A 17375-nucleotide genomic window follows, 5' to 3' on the forward strand; every position below is an offset into this window, starting at 1 on the left:
ATATTGGAAGAATGTGGGGAACTGGATTGCGTCTAGACTTTTCCTGATGATGCCCAACACATCGTGTATGTACTGAACAAGTATTCGTTGAATGCATTTTTCCTGTTTTTAAAAATCCACAGATACAACCTCATAAAATGACAGTTTTCATGTGTCTTACATATAAATGCAGCTGTAAAGAATACGAATTCTCTTTTGAGGTGAATGTAAGCAGTTTGATTTGGATTTCTATTTTCCCCTTCCCTTTATTTATTCAACTTGAACATTTGGCATATTAGTTATCTATTGCTAAATAACAAGTCACCCTCAAATTTAGTGGGGCTTAAAACAGCTATTTACATACACCCAATTCTGTGGGTTGGCAGTTTGGGAAGGGCTTCACTGGGATGGCTTTTCTCCCCTCTGTGTGGTAATACTGGGCTTACTCATGTGTTGGTGGTCAGTTGGTAAGTCATCTGGGGTCTGGCGGGTCCGCAATGGCCTTACTCACCTTTCTGGTGGGTGGTTAGGATGTTTGAGGCAAGTGGGCCATGTTCATCAAGCAGACTAGCCCCTGCTTCTTCACACAGCAGTTGGATTCCACAAGAAGAGAGGCCAAGGCTCAGTGCACAAGCACTTTCCGAGCCTCTGCTTGTGTCACACTTGCTAATGTCCCAGTGGCCATAGAAAGTCACATTGCCAAGCCCAGAGTCAATCTGAGAGGCCACAACACAGGGGTATAGATTCATTGGGAGTTCTTACTGTAATGATCTGTCACATTTGGCTAGTGAGGTATACTTCTTGGGGATAGAGATATTCAGATAATATTTAAAGAATGCCTTGAATATTCATAATAACCACCAGAAATGATAACATTAACAATAAATAACTATTTAGTAGGGACTCATTACGGCTAGACATTGAACGATGCAATTTAAAAACATTATCTCTAGACTTTATAGCAACTCAGAGGCAAGATTTAAAGCCCCTGATTAATCAGTGAGAAAAGAGAGGTTCATATATGTTAAGTAACTTGCCCAATGTCACACAGCTAGAATGTGGCTTTAAACTGTCCCATAATTCATAGGTGGGTTACTCTGGGCCCTGTTTCCAGAGTGCATAGATCAGGAGGCCCCACCACACCTACTAGGCTCAGGCACTGATGGAGCAGTGAACGAGACAGACGAGGTTTCCGCTCGATGGCCCTATAAGATGGACTACTATTCTTTATTAAGAGGGTTTACCTACTACAGTTGTGTAGCTTAACTCGCAATATCCTCTGTAATCCTTTCTACCTTTATTTCCTATTGTAATCCCAAGAATATGCACTACTTTAATTAGGCCTGCTTAGACTTGAGTTTACTGACCAACAGATGGTGTATTTTGAATTCTAAGTCGTTAATCATACCCTTTCTTCCTCCTGCCAGTTGCTATTTGTCTTCTAGCTTTCTCTATGGCATCTTTCCTTGTGTCCTCCCTCAGAGGATTTCCTCTGGACTCATAAAGCCTTGTTGATCCAACTCAACCAATTTAGCCTCTAACTTATATATGATCTTCTGTTGTTACTATTATCATTATGCATCTTATCTCTTGTCTTGGTTATTAATTACCTAGAAAGCAAGATCTGTCTGGTTTTTCCTGCCCAATCTCCCAAAACAGAGTAGATTCTTATTATGTACTTTCTGATGAATTTTATATATGATACATAATGTGGAGAAAGTTTTCAATTATATATCTGGGAATTGGAGCCTACCAAGAAAGGAATTTTACCATTGAGTTTATTTCCTTTTGGTAATAGTTGCTAGAGATTTCATTTTAGTTTGAGTCTAAGCATTACATGGCACTAATAATCTGTTTTGATAATGGGTAAACCTTTTCTCTTAGCAGAAAGGTACAGACATACACACAGATAATACTTGCACTTGTTGCTTCTCTTGTCTTAAATAATAGATAAAAAGCCAGAAGCCATTGTCAACCATTCCAACTCTGAAAGCAAGAGTATTATCACGGAACAGATACCACCACCAGCTCAGAATACCTTCTCTGCCTCTTCAGCTAGGAGAGTGAGTATTTTGGAACTACTTTGAATATTATATTTTTCCTACTATGGGAATGTACAGTTTGAAAGGCCTTAAAGCTACATTCTTGCGAGATAATACATATACATGTTGCCTGTCCTAATCTGCTTAGGCTGCCGTAACAAAATGCCACCAATTGGGTGGCTTTAAACAATAGAAATTTATTTCTCACGATAATGGAGGCTGAGATGTCCAAGATCGTGGGGCTAGCTGAATCAGTTCCTAGTGAGTACTCTCTTCCTAGTTTGCAGACAGCCACCTTATCTCCAAATATTATAGTCACGTTGGGAATTAGAGCTTCAAGGTATGGATAGGGAGGGCGGTGCTCAAACATTGTGTTTATAACATTGCCCGCAAAAGCTACAAATCCATTACCAAACAAATTTAGCTACAATGTGTTTAGATAACATAGGATATAGTGATCTGGGACTAAAGAAATTTTGTTCATTGCCTATTTTCTTCCTATCTAAGGCTAAGTACAGTAAGTATATGTAAAGCTCAGACTGGGATAGGAAGATATCTAGCATTCAGTATTAATTGATTTGATGACTTATGTCCTTTTTTTACTTCTTGTTTAAAATTTTACTTTCATAAATAAAGTCTTGGTAGTACTCATCATAATGAGTAGAGAGCAGAGATAGAAAGAACTTGCTGAGATACCAGAGACCCCTCCTCCTGCAATTCGGCCCAGGCCTCTGAGAAGCTGTAGGCTTCTAGTCAGTGAGACGGAGTTGAATAATGACCTTGCTCTACAAAGGATACAATTAGTTTTGAGATTAAGATTGATCTGAGTTCTGGGGAAGAAAGCTGTTGAAAAAACTCCGTGGTTTTAGATACTAACTTACTGATCTTCTTAGTGCCTCATGAATTGAAAAGACAGGATTACGGCATCACTGTGGAGATGAGGAAACAAAGGCCTGGCTGCTTATTTATTCCTGCGAGCATCACTGTGAATCTGTAGAGATGTTTCAGATAGAACACAGACCTCACTCATCACCCCGTCATTTAGCTGTACCTCACATACTCCCACTGCTTCTAGGTGTGACTAGACTTCTTGCTTTCTTTTAATTTATTTTTTTTGTTTTATTTTTGAAAGGGAGAGAGTGTGTGCGTGAGCAGGGTGGGGGGGAGGGGGGGGAGGGGCAGAGGGAAAGCGAAAGAGAATCTTTAAGTAGCCTCAATGCCCAGGGGGGAGCCCAATGCTGGGCTCAATGCGGGGCTTGCTCTCTGGACCCTGAGATCATGACCTGAGCCAAAGGAAATCAAGAGTCAGATACTTAACTGACTGAGCCACCCAGGCACCCCTAGACTTCTTGCCTTTTTAAAAGAAAAATACTAAATTAAAAAAAAAAAATACATGAGCACCTGGCTGACCTTGGGGTCATGAGTTCAAGCCCCACATTGGGCATAGAGCTTACTCAAAACAACAACAAAAAAACCCAACAACAGAAAAACCCAACCACGTATACTTATTCCACTTTGCTGAAATAATCCTGGGAAAGGCATTTTTCCTCTCAGAGTCAGGGTGGCTTATAAAGAGCTGACATGATTGAGCCTCTAAAGCTGGAAGGAGTACATAAATATATACATTCAGATGACTGAGTAAAAGAGAAAATCTGAGTGTGAGCTGGAGACGAGTGATTTAATGTTTCTGTTGCATTTTTACTAAACCAGGCAGTAAAGGTGGCCTGATACCTGGAGAAAGACCAAAGCCATCTGGCAGAGGTCCCCCAAGTCCCAGGAATGGACCATTGACTGCAGTTCTCAAGACCAGTTTTACTTCAGACTGGTGTTTGGGCTAACACTAGTCTATGATGCTTTCTGTGGTTTATGGCAAAATGAGATCATTAAAGACAATGTAAGCTTTCCAGAAAGCTTTGTTTTCTGATGTTAAAATATTTTTCTCTTTTTAATGAAATGATTGTGATAGAAATGGTAATCAAGTTTTTGAAAGATGTTCTCCGGGCAAAATCTAAAAGATGGCAGCTCTATGACTTCTCCCATTTTTGTCTTTTTTAATTTTGCTGCTCAGGGAAATCTGAAACACTTGGAACTGCTGCCCAAGATCAAATAAACTATTTTCTTGAAATAAGCAATTAGAATTTGAGTGGAGTGAGTTTTAGTATTTTTATTAGTATTAACTTAAATCATCTTACCACAGTCTTATCACAGCACCTTAAAACATACATATACGTTAGCTCATCTGTGTTTTCTAGTTTCCACATATTATAAGAAGGAATTAAGCTCATTATCACCATCTTACAGGTGAGCATGTTGAGACCTGGAGAAGTAAAATGTCCCATTTTCAGTTACATAGTGAGTCAAGCAAGAGAAGATGTTTTTACTAGAACGTGGATCTCCTGGTGTTCTAGGTCAGTACTCATTGATAGGAGAGCAAATAGTGTTTAATTTCTCAGAGAGCAACTCTGTCAGTAGGAGCACTGTGTTAAGAATCTGAGGCTATTTCTGGCTCAGGGAGAAAGGGAGCCTTGCGAGGTTATTAGCGTCTGCCAGGTGAGGAAGGGAGCATTGGCAGAAAGCCTGCCATGTATTTGTTCTCCTTGTACTGCCTTCTGTTGCCTCCCTGAACTTAGTTAAGTGTGGGAAAAGGCAAATAGGCTGAAAAGAATCATCAGGGCCTTTTTTTTTTTTTTTCCTTTTCTTCTCTTTGCTTCTTCCCTCATAGTTCTCCTCCAGCCTTTTTAACAAGCCGGAAGAGCCCAAAGATGAATCTCCTTCTTCGTGGAGACTGGGACTCAGAAAAACTGGCAGCCACAACATGCTGAGTGAGGTGGCCAATTCGAGGGAAGCTCTAAGGGACCGAGGCTCTTCCATCTACCGGTCATCATCAAGCCCTCGGATTTCTGCTCTGCTCGACAACAAAGATAAGGTGCGGTTTAGGCAGGGTCGGTGGGGAGGGGGGGTGGTGTGTGTTTCAGGGCAGGTCCCTTCTGTGAAAATTCAATCTCAGGAGCAAATGAAAGTGTGTTCTAGTCCCTGATTCGATTCTGGAAGTACAAAGTCTTTAAAGGAAGATGGCACATTGATAGTTTAATCAGTTAGCTATTTGCTTGCTATTATTACTTGGCCAAAAAAGAAAAACCCTTTATCCTTTGGCATATCTTATGGTCATTCTTCCTTACCCTCCTTATCTAGGGCAAATAAATAAATAAATAAATATGTAAATAAATACGTAAATAAATAAATAAAATTTAGTCAGAAACATGAAAATTTGGATATGGCCTAAGGTTCCCTGAACCAATACCAAGTAATTTATTCTTTCAGTGTTTGAAAGCAGAGTTCCTTAGTTGGACTCTCAATCCTAATGAAGCTCAGGCAAACTAGCAGTTAGAAAAAAATGTTTAAATGCCTTATTTTTTTCATTACTAGATACATGATCAGGCTAACTTCATAAACAGCTCATCCACATCATCATCCAAGACCAGTGCATTTTTACTTCTTAACTTTTGGTTCCAGATTTTCTAGGGCTCACCTGATGCTCTTCTCTGGGGTCAGGTCTGCCCCGTCACCGTGGTCCCCTTCCCCAGTGTTGTGTTTCTGGAGACTCCTTAAGGAGGGGAGCCATATTGGTTGGATGCACTCTGCAGGATATTTGCTGTACGTGAAGCTGCATTTCCAAGAGAAGATAGGCTGGGGAGGAAATAGGGCTTATTTCATTAAGAGCTTCAGAGTGGAACTTTCTGTTTGTGGCTTTTCAAAGGCTCTGTCTCTTGGCAGAGCTGCTGCTTTGTGTAATTTGTGCTGCTATTTTCCTTTTTTGAGTATCTTGGCTTTTCCCATGAGAATGATTTCCCTACATATTGGTTTTTAATGAAGGAAAGGTAGGAGTTAGCCTTTGAAAGGTAACCTTTTGTAATACCACTCAAACCGGAATTGGTATTGGTTCTAGAAATAAGATGATATAGGTGTATCGATCTCTGCTTTTTTACCCAGAATGTTACACTGTGTTAGTATTGTACCTTCTCTGTGCTTTACTTGTTTTGATTTTACAGGAGAGAGAAAACAAAAGCTATTTTAGTTCACTAGCACCCCGGAAGCTCAGCAGCACAAGTGACATTGAAGAAAAGGAGAACAGGTAATCCTAATACAGGCCAAAAGATGGTCCTCTAACTTTCCTAGGCATAGGGATGCCTTGGCCCTCGCTCTGCGGCCATCTGTCTGCAGGTGCCCTTATTAGCACATTATGAATTGTTTATTCCTTCTGCTTAGAGCTCCTCCCAGCCCTTGATTTCTTGTTTTGCCAGTCCTACACCCTTCAGACTCTCACTTCAGCTTGGGTATTACTGTCTTTAGGAAGTCTTCCCTGATCCTTCCGAGGGTGAATTTGTTTTAGTACACCAGCAGGCTCTGTAAAGGTAGGGTCCATGTCTGTCTGGTTTCTCAGGGACCCCTAGTGCCTAGCACACGACCTATTCCATAGTAAACACTAAAATATTGTTATTTAATTAGTAATCAACTTCTACTTTGTAAGTACATAAAATTTCAAGTCTTCCTCATCAGTTAAAATGGATTTGAGGATTTTGAGGTACTACTGCACCTCAGAGCAGAACCTGATCTAGAACCTTGCTTTTCAGGGTGTGGTCTTCCCAACCCCCTTCACCTGGAAGCATTTTAGAAATGCAGAATCTCAGGCTCCACCTCAGAGCTGCTGAATTAGAACCTGCATTTTAACAAAATTCTCTAGGTGATTCAAATGCACATTGAAATTTGAGAAGGACTGCTCTGGAGAGCCACAGCTTTGGTTGAAAAGGCCCTGAGTGAACAATTGTGGATAGAAATCCTACTACAGCCCTTTCCTGGATGGCTTTTATTTATAACACTAAGTAGGCTTCCAGCAGGTTCTTCTCTTTTCCTCTTCTGTGGTAGTTACCTCTTTCCTTTGTGACAGACTTCCTCATCTTCCCCATCATCCTCTTCTCTGCTTACTTATGAGCAACCTGTTGGCTTTGTGAAGCCCTTTAAAGGAGAAACAAAAAATGAGTTCTCATTACCAAAGAATTGAGGATTTGGTACCTATTGAAATTAGTTGGCTTTGAAGTTGATGAAAGAAAGCAGACAGTAGTAATACTTGGCCCATCCTCTACATATACAGAAAACAGGTTTATATAAAACCAAGTATCACTTGAAAAGTGTATATATTTCTTTAGCCATATTACAGTTTCTGTCTCTGGCTTTTCTCTCCCAGTTTGGAGTGTTTTTTGTTTGTTGATTTGTTTTGTTTTGTTTTGAAAGATTTTATTTATTTGAGAGAGAGAGAGAATACAAGCTGGGGGGAGGGGGGCGGGGAGCAGAGGGAAAGGAAGAAGCAGACTCCCTGGTGCTCCCTCCCAGGACCCTGGAATCATGACCTGAGCCCAAGGCAGCCCACTTAATCAACTGAGCCACCCAGGCACCCCTCCCGGTTTGCACTGTAGCATGGACAAAACTGGTGGTAGGAATCAGCACTTTGTTTTATTTTTCTTTCATGCCTCTACAGAGAATCAGCTGTTAATCTAGTGAGGAGTGGTTCGTATACACGGCAGCTATGGAGGGATGAAGCAAAGGGAAGTGAAACTCCACAGACAGTTGCTCCTTCTACCTATGTATCAACCTACTTGAAAAGGTACCAGGTTCCACGGGGTGGGAGGTGATTTTTCTTCACTCTTGGTCATGGGTGTATGGGTAATAATTGCATGCCATTTTATATCCAATTAGCACCACAAAAATGAATCAAAAAATGAATTACTTTTAGATTTCTTGGGAATAACATCTTGACTAATTTTAAATTAACATTAATTTATTTTCCTAACTGAATTAAAGTTAGCTAATTCCAAATTCTCACCACAGACAGATCCTAATTTATACTCTCTCCTCTCAGTCCTATTAAAATCTTCAACTGGAAGTGACTTCCAGTAATCCCTGAGCAGGACTGAATTTAAATCACCTTTGTCCAGTAGCTAGCTTTCCTTTTTCTAAAACTAGGGTAGTTCTCATCTCAAGTTACATTTTTATGGGGAGGAAGGGAGGGACCATTTAGTGTGGTGAGGGGGGTGGGTAATGGGGACAGTTTTGAATTGCATTAAACAAGTTTTATATTGAATTGAAGCCTGTTAATTTAGGGACTTGAGTTTTTTTTTTTTTATGACTTTAATGGCCCTCAGATCCATCAAGATGTGAAACTCGCAAGTTTGATGCAGAGAAGGTACATGGGTTTCCTTCCCCTTTTCTCATCTGTGTTCTCCTTTCTGCAGTTATTTTCTTTGCCATGTACCAGCCAGCAAGCAAAGCACCTTTGCCAGAGCCATTAAACTATAAGATATACTTAATTCGTATTTTAATTTGAACTCTGCTGCTGTTGTGGAAGACTGGTTCTCATTGCTTACTTTGAATTCTTTCTTCACTTTCACTTACTCAACCCCTCCAACTGCTTCTTCATGCCATGGGCTTCGTCATTAGGTTTCATAGATGATTGGTTGGCTGCCTGAGAAACAGCCTTTTGCCATGAACAGTGTGTTTGGGTTCAAAACCTATTTCGACTTGATTGGAGGAATCTTGTCAACTAGTTAATATCAAAATGTGGAAACTAGTAAGCTATAAAACAGAAAGCCACTGTTGCCTTTTGATGGTCTTCAGTTCTGCAGATAGAGTTCAGTGATCTCACTGAAGCTTCATTGTATATACAAACTCAGTGTTTTTGGCTCAGTGAAGCTATCACTTATTTGTCTTCAGGCTAAGGTCTTAATCTGCCTAGATACACCATTATCCTTATGGTTTCATCCAAGACCAAGAAAACTTTTCTAAGAAAATAACGTTCTAGATCTAGGAAAGAGAGAAAGCTGCATTTAATTTCCAAGCATGTTGTTACATTGTGGTGGAGTGGTTCTTTTTCGTGATTCAAATCATTAACAAATGGGTCGAGTGAGTAGCATCTGGTTAGATAGGTGTAGTTGGCATAATTATGGTAAGCAGGAGAAAGGGACTGCCTCTATTTAGGGTGGAAAGCGTGCTTAATTATGTGAGTGCTTTTTGAAAGAAGATCCACAACTTGCTTCATGCTTTGGATTTCCAAACCTCTAACACCCTCAAAGCATTTTTTGATTATACAAAATCTCATTTTATGATCTTTTCAAAAGGGAAGAATCGTATGCTATCACTATTTTAAAAAGAAAGTACAAGAAGATACTTGGCAGTCTTGGGCTCCGCCGGGCCTCAGCATACTTTCCATTTTCTAGTTCATCTCTGTCCGTAGGCAGAAATTCCTTTCCTGTATCCCAGTAAAATGCATGTTTACCAAAGAAGGCTTCATAGCTTGTTTTGGTCACCGCCACTAGTGTCTCATTACTATAATAGTCAAGACTTTTTAAAAAAATTCTAAACCAAGTAATTTTTTGCTTCAGTTGAGGTGATTCTTACTTATCTTCATTTGGAACAAAGAGAAGTTGCTTCCTGTTGCCCATGCAATGTTATTTTCTAGACTTAAAACTTCGAATCCTCCCAAAGACATGTTTGTTTTAGGCTAAATAACCACAGTTCTCAGGGACATTTTTTCCCGCACAGAGCTTTTTTATTCTTCTCCGCTCTTAAATTTTAAATTTCTACTCCAAAATCTCTCCAAATTCTTGGTCTCACTGTAGCTTCTGCAGCACTGCTTCTGTTTCAGGTAGACATTTGGGGTTGCATGATTTTTTTGCCTTGGGGTTTGTTGGACATTACTTTTTTAAATAAAATTATTCTGTTTGCTGATATTTCTTCGCCCCTATTCTATTCCTGTGTATTACTCTTCTCCTTTTTCTTATTGCATATCATCTCTCCTCCACGTTCCTTCACTCTTCTGGATGATTGACAGATGCCTGCTTGCTGCCAGTGACCCAGCTCTAGCTGGAGTTGATCACTCACTCCACTTCCCAGTTGCCATACCCTCTCTTTGGTCTACATTCCTTTTAAATGCACAATCTGGGGGGGAAGGTGGTGCTGGGAAATGGTGGGTGAGCAGCATGTCCTGAGGAAAGTGACTGTGTGCTGTTTTGCAGTGCTTCATTTGGTAGAAGTAGTGACCCCACAAGTCCCTACATTTCAGCCAATCGCAATTCATCTGCTACCTCACCCATTACCATTGGTTCATCTACCTCTCGGGGCAGCAAGTGGCAACCTGCCTCTTCCTGCCCTGCACCAGTCAGTGCAAACACTACTGCATCTGTACACCATGGCAGGTAAGGCTTCTTGGGCCCATCTGAGTTACAGTCATCAAAACTCATGCCTCTGGATGCACATATGAGATTCGAACCAAAGAGACTTTGGCACTGGGGAGCAAATTTGAATTCTTGTGAAAATGTCCATGATTTAACAAGGTTGTTCCATTTGGACTTGTATTAGCCACTCAGCAGTTGCTCACTGAATAATCATAGGGTATATATCTTGGTACTTGGTGTTTAGGCATCAACTTAAACTGACTGCTTTTGTGTGATTATTATGTAAGGGTCATGCTATTATGGGAAAGCACATATTTAAAAATATCCCCATACTTCACTTACATTAATTTTCCAGTAATTGTGTGTAGGAACCTCATCTACTTACTCTTTTTTCAGAGGATGGCATACAAACCCAAACAGAAGAAAAGCTAACTCTTGTTCCAAAAGCTCCCTATAGCTTTCTGAAAATTCCCAGCCAATGAGAGCATTTTGGTGGAAATACTGTGGGAGGGAAGAGATTTGTGTTTGTCTAAATTTGTCTAGATTTGTGGTATTCCTGGGGCAGTGGTGTCCAGTCCGTCTAAGGGGTAGCATGGGAGTAGTATGGGCAGGGCTTCATTGTGAAAGTGCAGCGGACTTCAGCTATGGTTTTGACTGTGGCTTTTGACCCTGTATGTGTGGTCAGAGACCTTTTTACTTTGGGGTATGGCAAAGGGACTCTTTTTTGAGGGCTTGTTTCTAGAATTGACACAAAGAAAATGAAAAACATTAATGATAATAGTGTTGCTTGTTGCTGCAAGAACACTGCTAATGGTGGTGCTTGATTGATTTTTGTCCATTTATTAGATTTCTTTCCTTAAAATAAGTGGTGATCATTTGGCCAGGAGGGATAGGCTCAAGATGGATCATTAATAATAATACTGTATAATTATGTAGAAATTTATTAGGTCCTCAAAATAATTCATCTGCACAGACATAGTAAATATTATACCATAGATAAAAAAACTGAAACACAGAGAGGTTACTTGCATAAGTATTAAGAGCCGAGACTAGGAAAAAATAGTAATGGCTGCCATTTGTTGAACCCTATCACGTGCGAAGCATTAGCTTGGGTACTTACAAAAATTACATGAGCAATTGGTTTACTCACATGTAACAGTAAATCGAAATAGTTGAGGCTAAAATATGATAAAGGTTTATTTTTTTTTCCTCTCACTTAAGGAAGTCCGGAAATAGGCAGGGCTGGCACCACAGCTTCAGAGTCATTAAGGAACCCTGGATCCTTCTGTCTTTCTGCTTCACAGTCCTTAGACCATGCTTCCATTTCCACAGGTTGCCTCATGGCACAAAATGGCTGCTGAAGCTCTAGCTGTCATGGCTGCATTCTAGGCAGGAAGAAGGAAGAAAGGGGGAAATACACAAAGAGGGAAGGCCTCTGAACGGAGGTTTTTCCCCAAAGCACTAATTTTCTTCTTATGTCTCACTGGCTACCTCTAGCAGCCAGGGAGACTTTGGAAAATGTGAGTTTTTAACTAGGTGCAGTGCTGCCCTCAGTAATTTATGGGTTCTGTTAGGAAGAAAAGGAAAATGAATATGGGTTAGGCAACTCGCTGTCTCAGGCACACATATGTTGTTTATAAAGAGGCCTCCAGTGTATGAAGTACCATTTTTATTTTATAGATGTAGAAACTGAGACCCAAAACTTAATCATCTGCCCAAGGTCACGTATCTAATAAGGAATTGAGACAGGGTTTGAACCTAGATTTGTCCATGTCAGAGATCCTATTTCACTGTATTGTTTCCACTGAGCTTATGTTTTATTCTGAGCTTGATACTAAGTGTTCTTCATACATTATTTTATTTAATTATCACAAGACCCCTGCATTTTAAGGTATCATTATACCCATTTTATAGACGAAGAGACGACTAGAGAGGTTAACTTGGTTGAAATGTAGCCCCACATGGTTCCAGAGCATCTGACCCCTGCTCTGGAGCTTTTCCTATTCTGGCAGTCTTTTTTTTTTTTTTTTAAGGTTTTATTTATTTATTAGAGAGAGAGAGCACAAGCAGGGGGAGCAGCAGGCTCCCCACTGAGCAAGGAGCCTTGGTGGAACTCGATCCCAGAACTCTGGGATCATGACCTGAGCTGAAGGCAGAGGTTTAATCGGCTGAGCCACCCAGGTGTCCCTTCCTATTCTGCTCCTAACATTCTACTTGTAAAATTATACCACATATCAAATTAATAGTATAAGTCCTATTCTGTACTTCAGTAAAATAAAATCCTTGGCATTTCCACAGCAGAAAAAAATCACAGAGAACAAAACATGTTATTAACCTAAAAAGAATGGCAGGTAAGGTTTTGATAAGTGTGATTTTTTTATAGCTTTGTTTCTGGCTGATTTTATTAATATGTCCTATAGACTAATACATATCTTGTAAGTTTGAGGAGTTTAATTTCACCTTTTTTTTTTTTTTTGAGTCATTAATTGCTTTTGGAGAAGTGGCTTGTGTTTTTTAGATACCACTTCAAAACTGTTCTATTTTTATATTTACATCTAGGTACCATATTTAGATTTTTACAATCTGATTAGTGCTTTCAAGCTTATTCTAATGATGTGATTATTTAAAAATGAGCTTATAGCTACTTCTATAAGCATTTCTGGTAATTGTGAGTAGATGAAAAAAAAACAGATTTTTGATTTCATTGCTTTTCCCATCTCTGTGAATATCAATTTTGGATCTCTGTTACCCCAGCAACAAGCTGTGACATCACAAATGATAGCTTTTTGGGTGGAGAGCCAATGGTTGCTCTCAACTCTTTGTTAAGAAACAAAGATCTTGTTTTCATGTAAATGAGTTTAATTATACAGCTTGCTGCTGGAAAGTCTGCAGTTAAGGTTACATATAGAATCTTAATAGTTTTTGTTTCTTTTGCTCATGTATGCACTTAAGACTACAGGCAATCAGGCATTTGGTTAAATAGAGAGCAATTGCTAAGCTAGGTGAGAAAGAACTAAACATACTGAGGTTGTATTTATCAAATATCTCTGGAATCCAAGAAGATGGTCATCTAATCGAGGCTGAGGACTACCACAGACTCACTGCCAAGAATTAAGGGGCAGGTGGAGACTAATATCGTAAGTGACTTTAGTGTTGTTTTCATGTGTGTGGAGAGGCCCTGCCTCTGTGTGTGTGTGTGTGGAGACCAGATGGTACTCAGGAATCATTTAAAGCATTCTTGCATATGTTACTATCTTCCTTGTGCCATAGCTAATTTTTTAAAAAAAAATTTTAATCTCAAGCAAAAAAAAAATTCATGAAATATAACTCTTTGGGCAGAGGATATCAAACTAAATGTATACTCATACTGTTCTAAGATTTAAGAGCTCAGAATTTAAAAAAACCAGCCAACCAGCAAACGAAATCTGAGCAAGAAGATTCTCTACTTAAACTTACCTCGAACCCTCTGTCTGTGTGCTAGTGCTTTGTTATGTAGCATGCCTGACCATTCTCTTTCTGCTTGTGTTTTTGTGTTTTTGATTTCAGGACTCCTTACAAATCCCAGGCTGACTCAACAGCAGAGAAAACAGCAGACAATGTCTCTTCTAGCACCCCGCTCTGTGTGATCACTAATCGCCCTCCACCTAACACTGCCAATGGGGTTACAGCTGCCACTCTGCTCTCCACTCCTGGAACAGACTCCTCTGTGGAAGCCAGGGACAGGAGGAGGTATGTTCTCTACCGATTCCGTTTGCGGGCTTCTGCTTTGAGGTCGGAGATAAAGGAGTGGGTGTGAAGTCTTTCCCCCAATCCCAAATACATTTGTGAAAGTAGGTCTTTATATTACACTTTGGGTTTTCTATTTTGCCTCTGGGAGATTTTTGACGGAGATCTTAATTATTTCTGATTGTTTAACAGAGATACTTATTCTGTATAGGCATATCTTTTTACTATTTGTCTTATAAAAGAAATCAGGGTCAGGAATTATTTCCCCATTTTGTAACGGAGAACCTGAAGCACAGAGAAGGATCTTTTCTTTTGTTCTGAGGAGTGCGTGAGACTTCTCTGGCAGCAAAGAAAAGCAGTATTATGAAAAAGGCTCAGAGAAATAAAGCTAGGATATCATTTTAATTAATTGAAGAATACCAGAAAAGGAACTGGATAGTATATGATGATATGGTAGACAGATAGTGACTGGTTACTATACAGTTTCTTTAGAGAAAAATTATGAGAGAGCAGTCATTGAATTGGCACAGGAGAGATTTAAGGTAGAAGCTAAGAAGAACTTTTTGATTGTCAGTATTAGGAGATGTTGGGAGATGTGACCAAGAAGAATGGGACATTTTCTCCCACTTGAAAAAGTGTAAAAAATAGAATGTACTCCATTTGGCTGTTTCAGATCTACTTAAAAACCAAAGCCATACTTATCCCCTTTTTAAGACTAGAAAAAGAAATGAAATCTTATCAAAATTTAGATTTCAGTCTGGCTTCATTTTCTTTTGAATATCCAAAGGAAGAAGATTTTAGGTTTGTGAGTGTGTGTATATGTGTAGTAAGTCAAGAAGTCTTATCATCTACAAGATATAATGAATTAAACTTTTTAGATGTTTATTATAAAGACAGTTCTAAAACTGGAATTTTGAGAAGTGGAAGGGAGATGTTAACTGAGTTGAAAAATAGTGTTTTTCTTCTTCCTCTCTTTTCCTTCCTTTCATTCCTTCCTTTCCTTTTTTCATTTCTTTATATAAAAATAGAAGAGAGTTGGTTTTCTGGGCTAACAGGTTGCAGCACATCATCTTTTCATTGGTTTCCAGCCAAGGAAATTTTAATAAATCAGTTGTGAATATTTAATGTTTATATATTTAATAGCTCAGCTGGAATTTAGGTATTATTAGTTTCATTTAGGAACTAAATACAGAAGTAATATTTTCTGAATATTTGCTGAAAAAAACTCCCTTTAAAAAATCCTTCTGGGGGCGCCTGGGTAGCACAGCAGTTAAGCGTCTGCCTTCGGCTCAGGGCGTGATCCCGGCGTTATGGGATCGAACCCCACATCAGGCTCTTCCGCTATGAGCCTGCTTCTTCCTCTCCCACTCCCCCTGCTTGTGTTCCCTCTCTCGCTGGCTGTCTCTATCTCTGTTGAATAAATAAATAAATAAAATCTTTAAAAAAAAAAAATCCTTCTGGGCTGAGACAAGTAAAATGAGTTAACTTCATCATTAAGATCATGATCCCTGAAAGGATGGGTAAATCAGGCTTTTTATCAAACTGCATTATTAAATACTCAGTTGCATGCACCATTATTTAGAGAAATCTAGAGAGACAATTACTGTCTTCTGGGATTTTTATAACCTACAAACAATAAGATAGCACCTGCTATAGATTTTAATTTTGTTTTAGAAGTTTTACTTAAGCCACAAATGTTTATGGATTACGTAGTGCGTACCATATATAATCACTAGGACATAATTTCTCATGAAGCAGCAAATGTAAGAATAGAAGAATTAAATCAAAATATCACTGAATTACGTGAATGTCATGTATCAAGATAAGTGCATTTTTAGGATGGCACAAGATAATAAACAGAGATATTAGGTATTTATTACATAATAAATAATCTTTATTAGACAAATTAAATAGGGTAATGGCACAAGATAAATAAATAGGAAGATATTACATAAAGAGCTGTTGGACTCAGTCGCTAGCATTCATTCTTTTCAAAATATTTATTGAGCATTTGCCATTGCAAAGTACTATGATGAACCCAGGAGTGAACAGGAAAAACAATCTCAGCCCTTGGGAAACATATATGGTAGTGAAGAAAAACGAACACTAAATAATTGTGATATATACTATGAAGAGGTAGTGTGAGTTATTATGACAGAAGATCTGCCTACAGAAGGCTTCCCTTCTCCTGCAGGATCAGAGAAGGTTATCTTAAGAGTATGGTGCTTGAAGTGTGGAGGACAAATAATAGCTAGGAGAAGGAGATAAGCATTCCTGGCAGAAAATATGGCTGTTGAAAAGCCACTAAGGTGGGAAAGTGCTTGGTCCTTTGGAGAATTTGAGAGATGTTGTGGCTTTGGTGTAGAGAGTTAGGGAAAGAGCAGTCTAAGGTGAAGCTTGAGAAATAAGTAGGAGCTACATAATGCAAAGTCTTACAGCCAGGGGCAAGGATTTTGGATATATATGTTAGGAACCATGATGACCTACTGGAAGCATTTTTTTTTTTCTAACAGCTTTATAAGGATGTAATTTATATACCATATAGTTTAAGGTATACAGTTCAGTCCTTTTTGATATATTCACAGATATGTGCATTGATTACCACAGTCAATTTTAGAACATTTTCATCATCTTAAAAAGAAATCCCATACCTTTAGTTATTGTTCCCCCCACTCCCTCCCCATCTCTCCATTCCCTCAACCTTAGCAACCACTGATCTACTTTCTCTTTCTGTGGAATTGCCTATTTTGGACATTTCGTATAAATGGAATCAATATGTGGTCTTTTGTGACTGGCTTCTTTCACTTACAATAATGTTTTCAAGGTTCATCCATGTTGTAGCATGTATCAGCACTTCATTATTTTTTATGGCCAAACACTGTTTTGTTGTGTGGATATACTGTATTTTGTTTGCCATTCATAAGTTGGTAGACATTTGGGTTCTTTCCACCTTTTGGCTATTTTGAATAATGTTACTATAAACATTCATGTATGAGTTTTTGTGTGGACATATGTTTTTATTTCTCTTGGGTATATATGTAGGAGTAGAATTGCTGGGTCATATAGAAAATATGCAAAAAGCAAAAAGATAACATCTGACTTACATTTTTAAAAACCCTGGCTTTTAAACTCTGGTTACAGTATTCCATATGAATTGGACAGGGGAAGGATGGACAGGAATAGTTGTGAGATGACAGGTAAGGACACCCTTGCAGAAGAAAGGTGCATAGAGAAAGAACAGTGGCTTGAGCAGAGGTGGTAGTAAAAGAGATGGAGAAAGTCAGTGGACTCAAAATTAGGAAAAGGTTCATAGCAACATGGTAGATGGATTTATAAGGACCCCTTTCTCATTATAAACGTATAGGAAAATATAGTTGAGTTCAGAACAGTGAAAGGGAACGGC

General features: G+C 39.0%; 1 protein-coding gene across 2 annotated transcripts in view; it reads left to right on the forward strand.

The window, feature by feature from the left end:
• LOC103657720 (protein phosphatase 1 regulatory subunit 12B) overlaps positions 1 to 10449 on the forward strand; it is an 85523-nt gene extending 75074 nt beyond the window's left edge. Inside the window, exons 9-14 of one of the 2 annotated variants that reach the window (XM_040636463.1) lie at positions 1930 to 2042; positions 4744 to 4947; positions 6071 to 6153; positions 7555 to 7680; positions 8219 to 8259; positions 10088 to 10449. In XM_040636463.1, coding sequence (XP_040492397.1) covers positions 1930 to 2042; positions 4744 to 4947; positions 6071 to 6153; positions 7555 to 7680; positions 8219 to 8234 — 542 coding nt within the window. In that variant the 3' untranslated portion in view covers positions 8235 to 8259; positions 10088 to 10449. Of the gene's footprint in view, positions 1 to 1929; positions 2043 to 4743; positions 4948 to 6070; positions 6154 to 7554; positions 8455 to 10087 lie in introns of those variants that run through there. The other variant, XM_008685127.2, reaches the window with a different exon arrangement.
• Positions 10450 to 17375: the final 6926 nt, after the last annotated feature.

Source organism: Ursus maritimus, unplaced genomic scaffold, assembly GCF_017311325.1.
Source record: "Ursus maritimus isolate PB19 unplaced genomic scaffold, ASM1731132v1 scaffold_2, whole genome shotgun sequence".
NCBI lineage: Eukaryota > Metazoa > Chordata > Mammalia > Carnivora > Ursidae > Ursus > Ursus maritimus.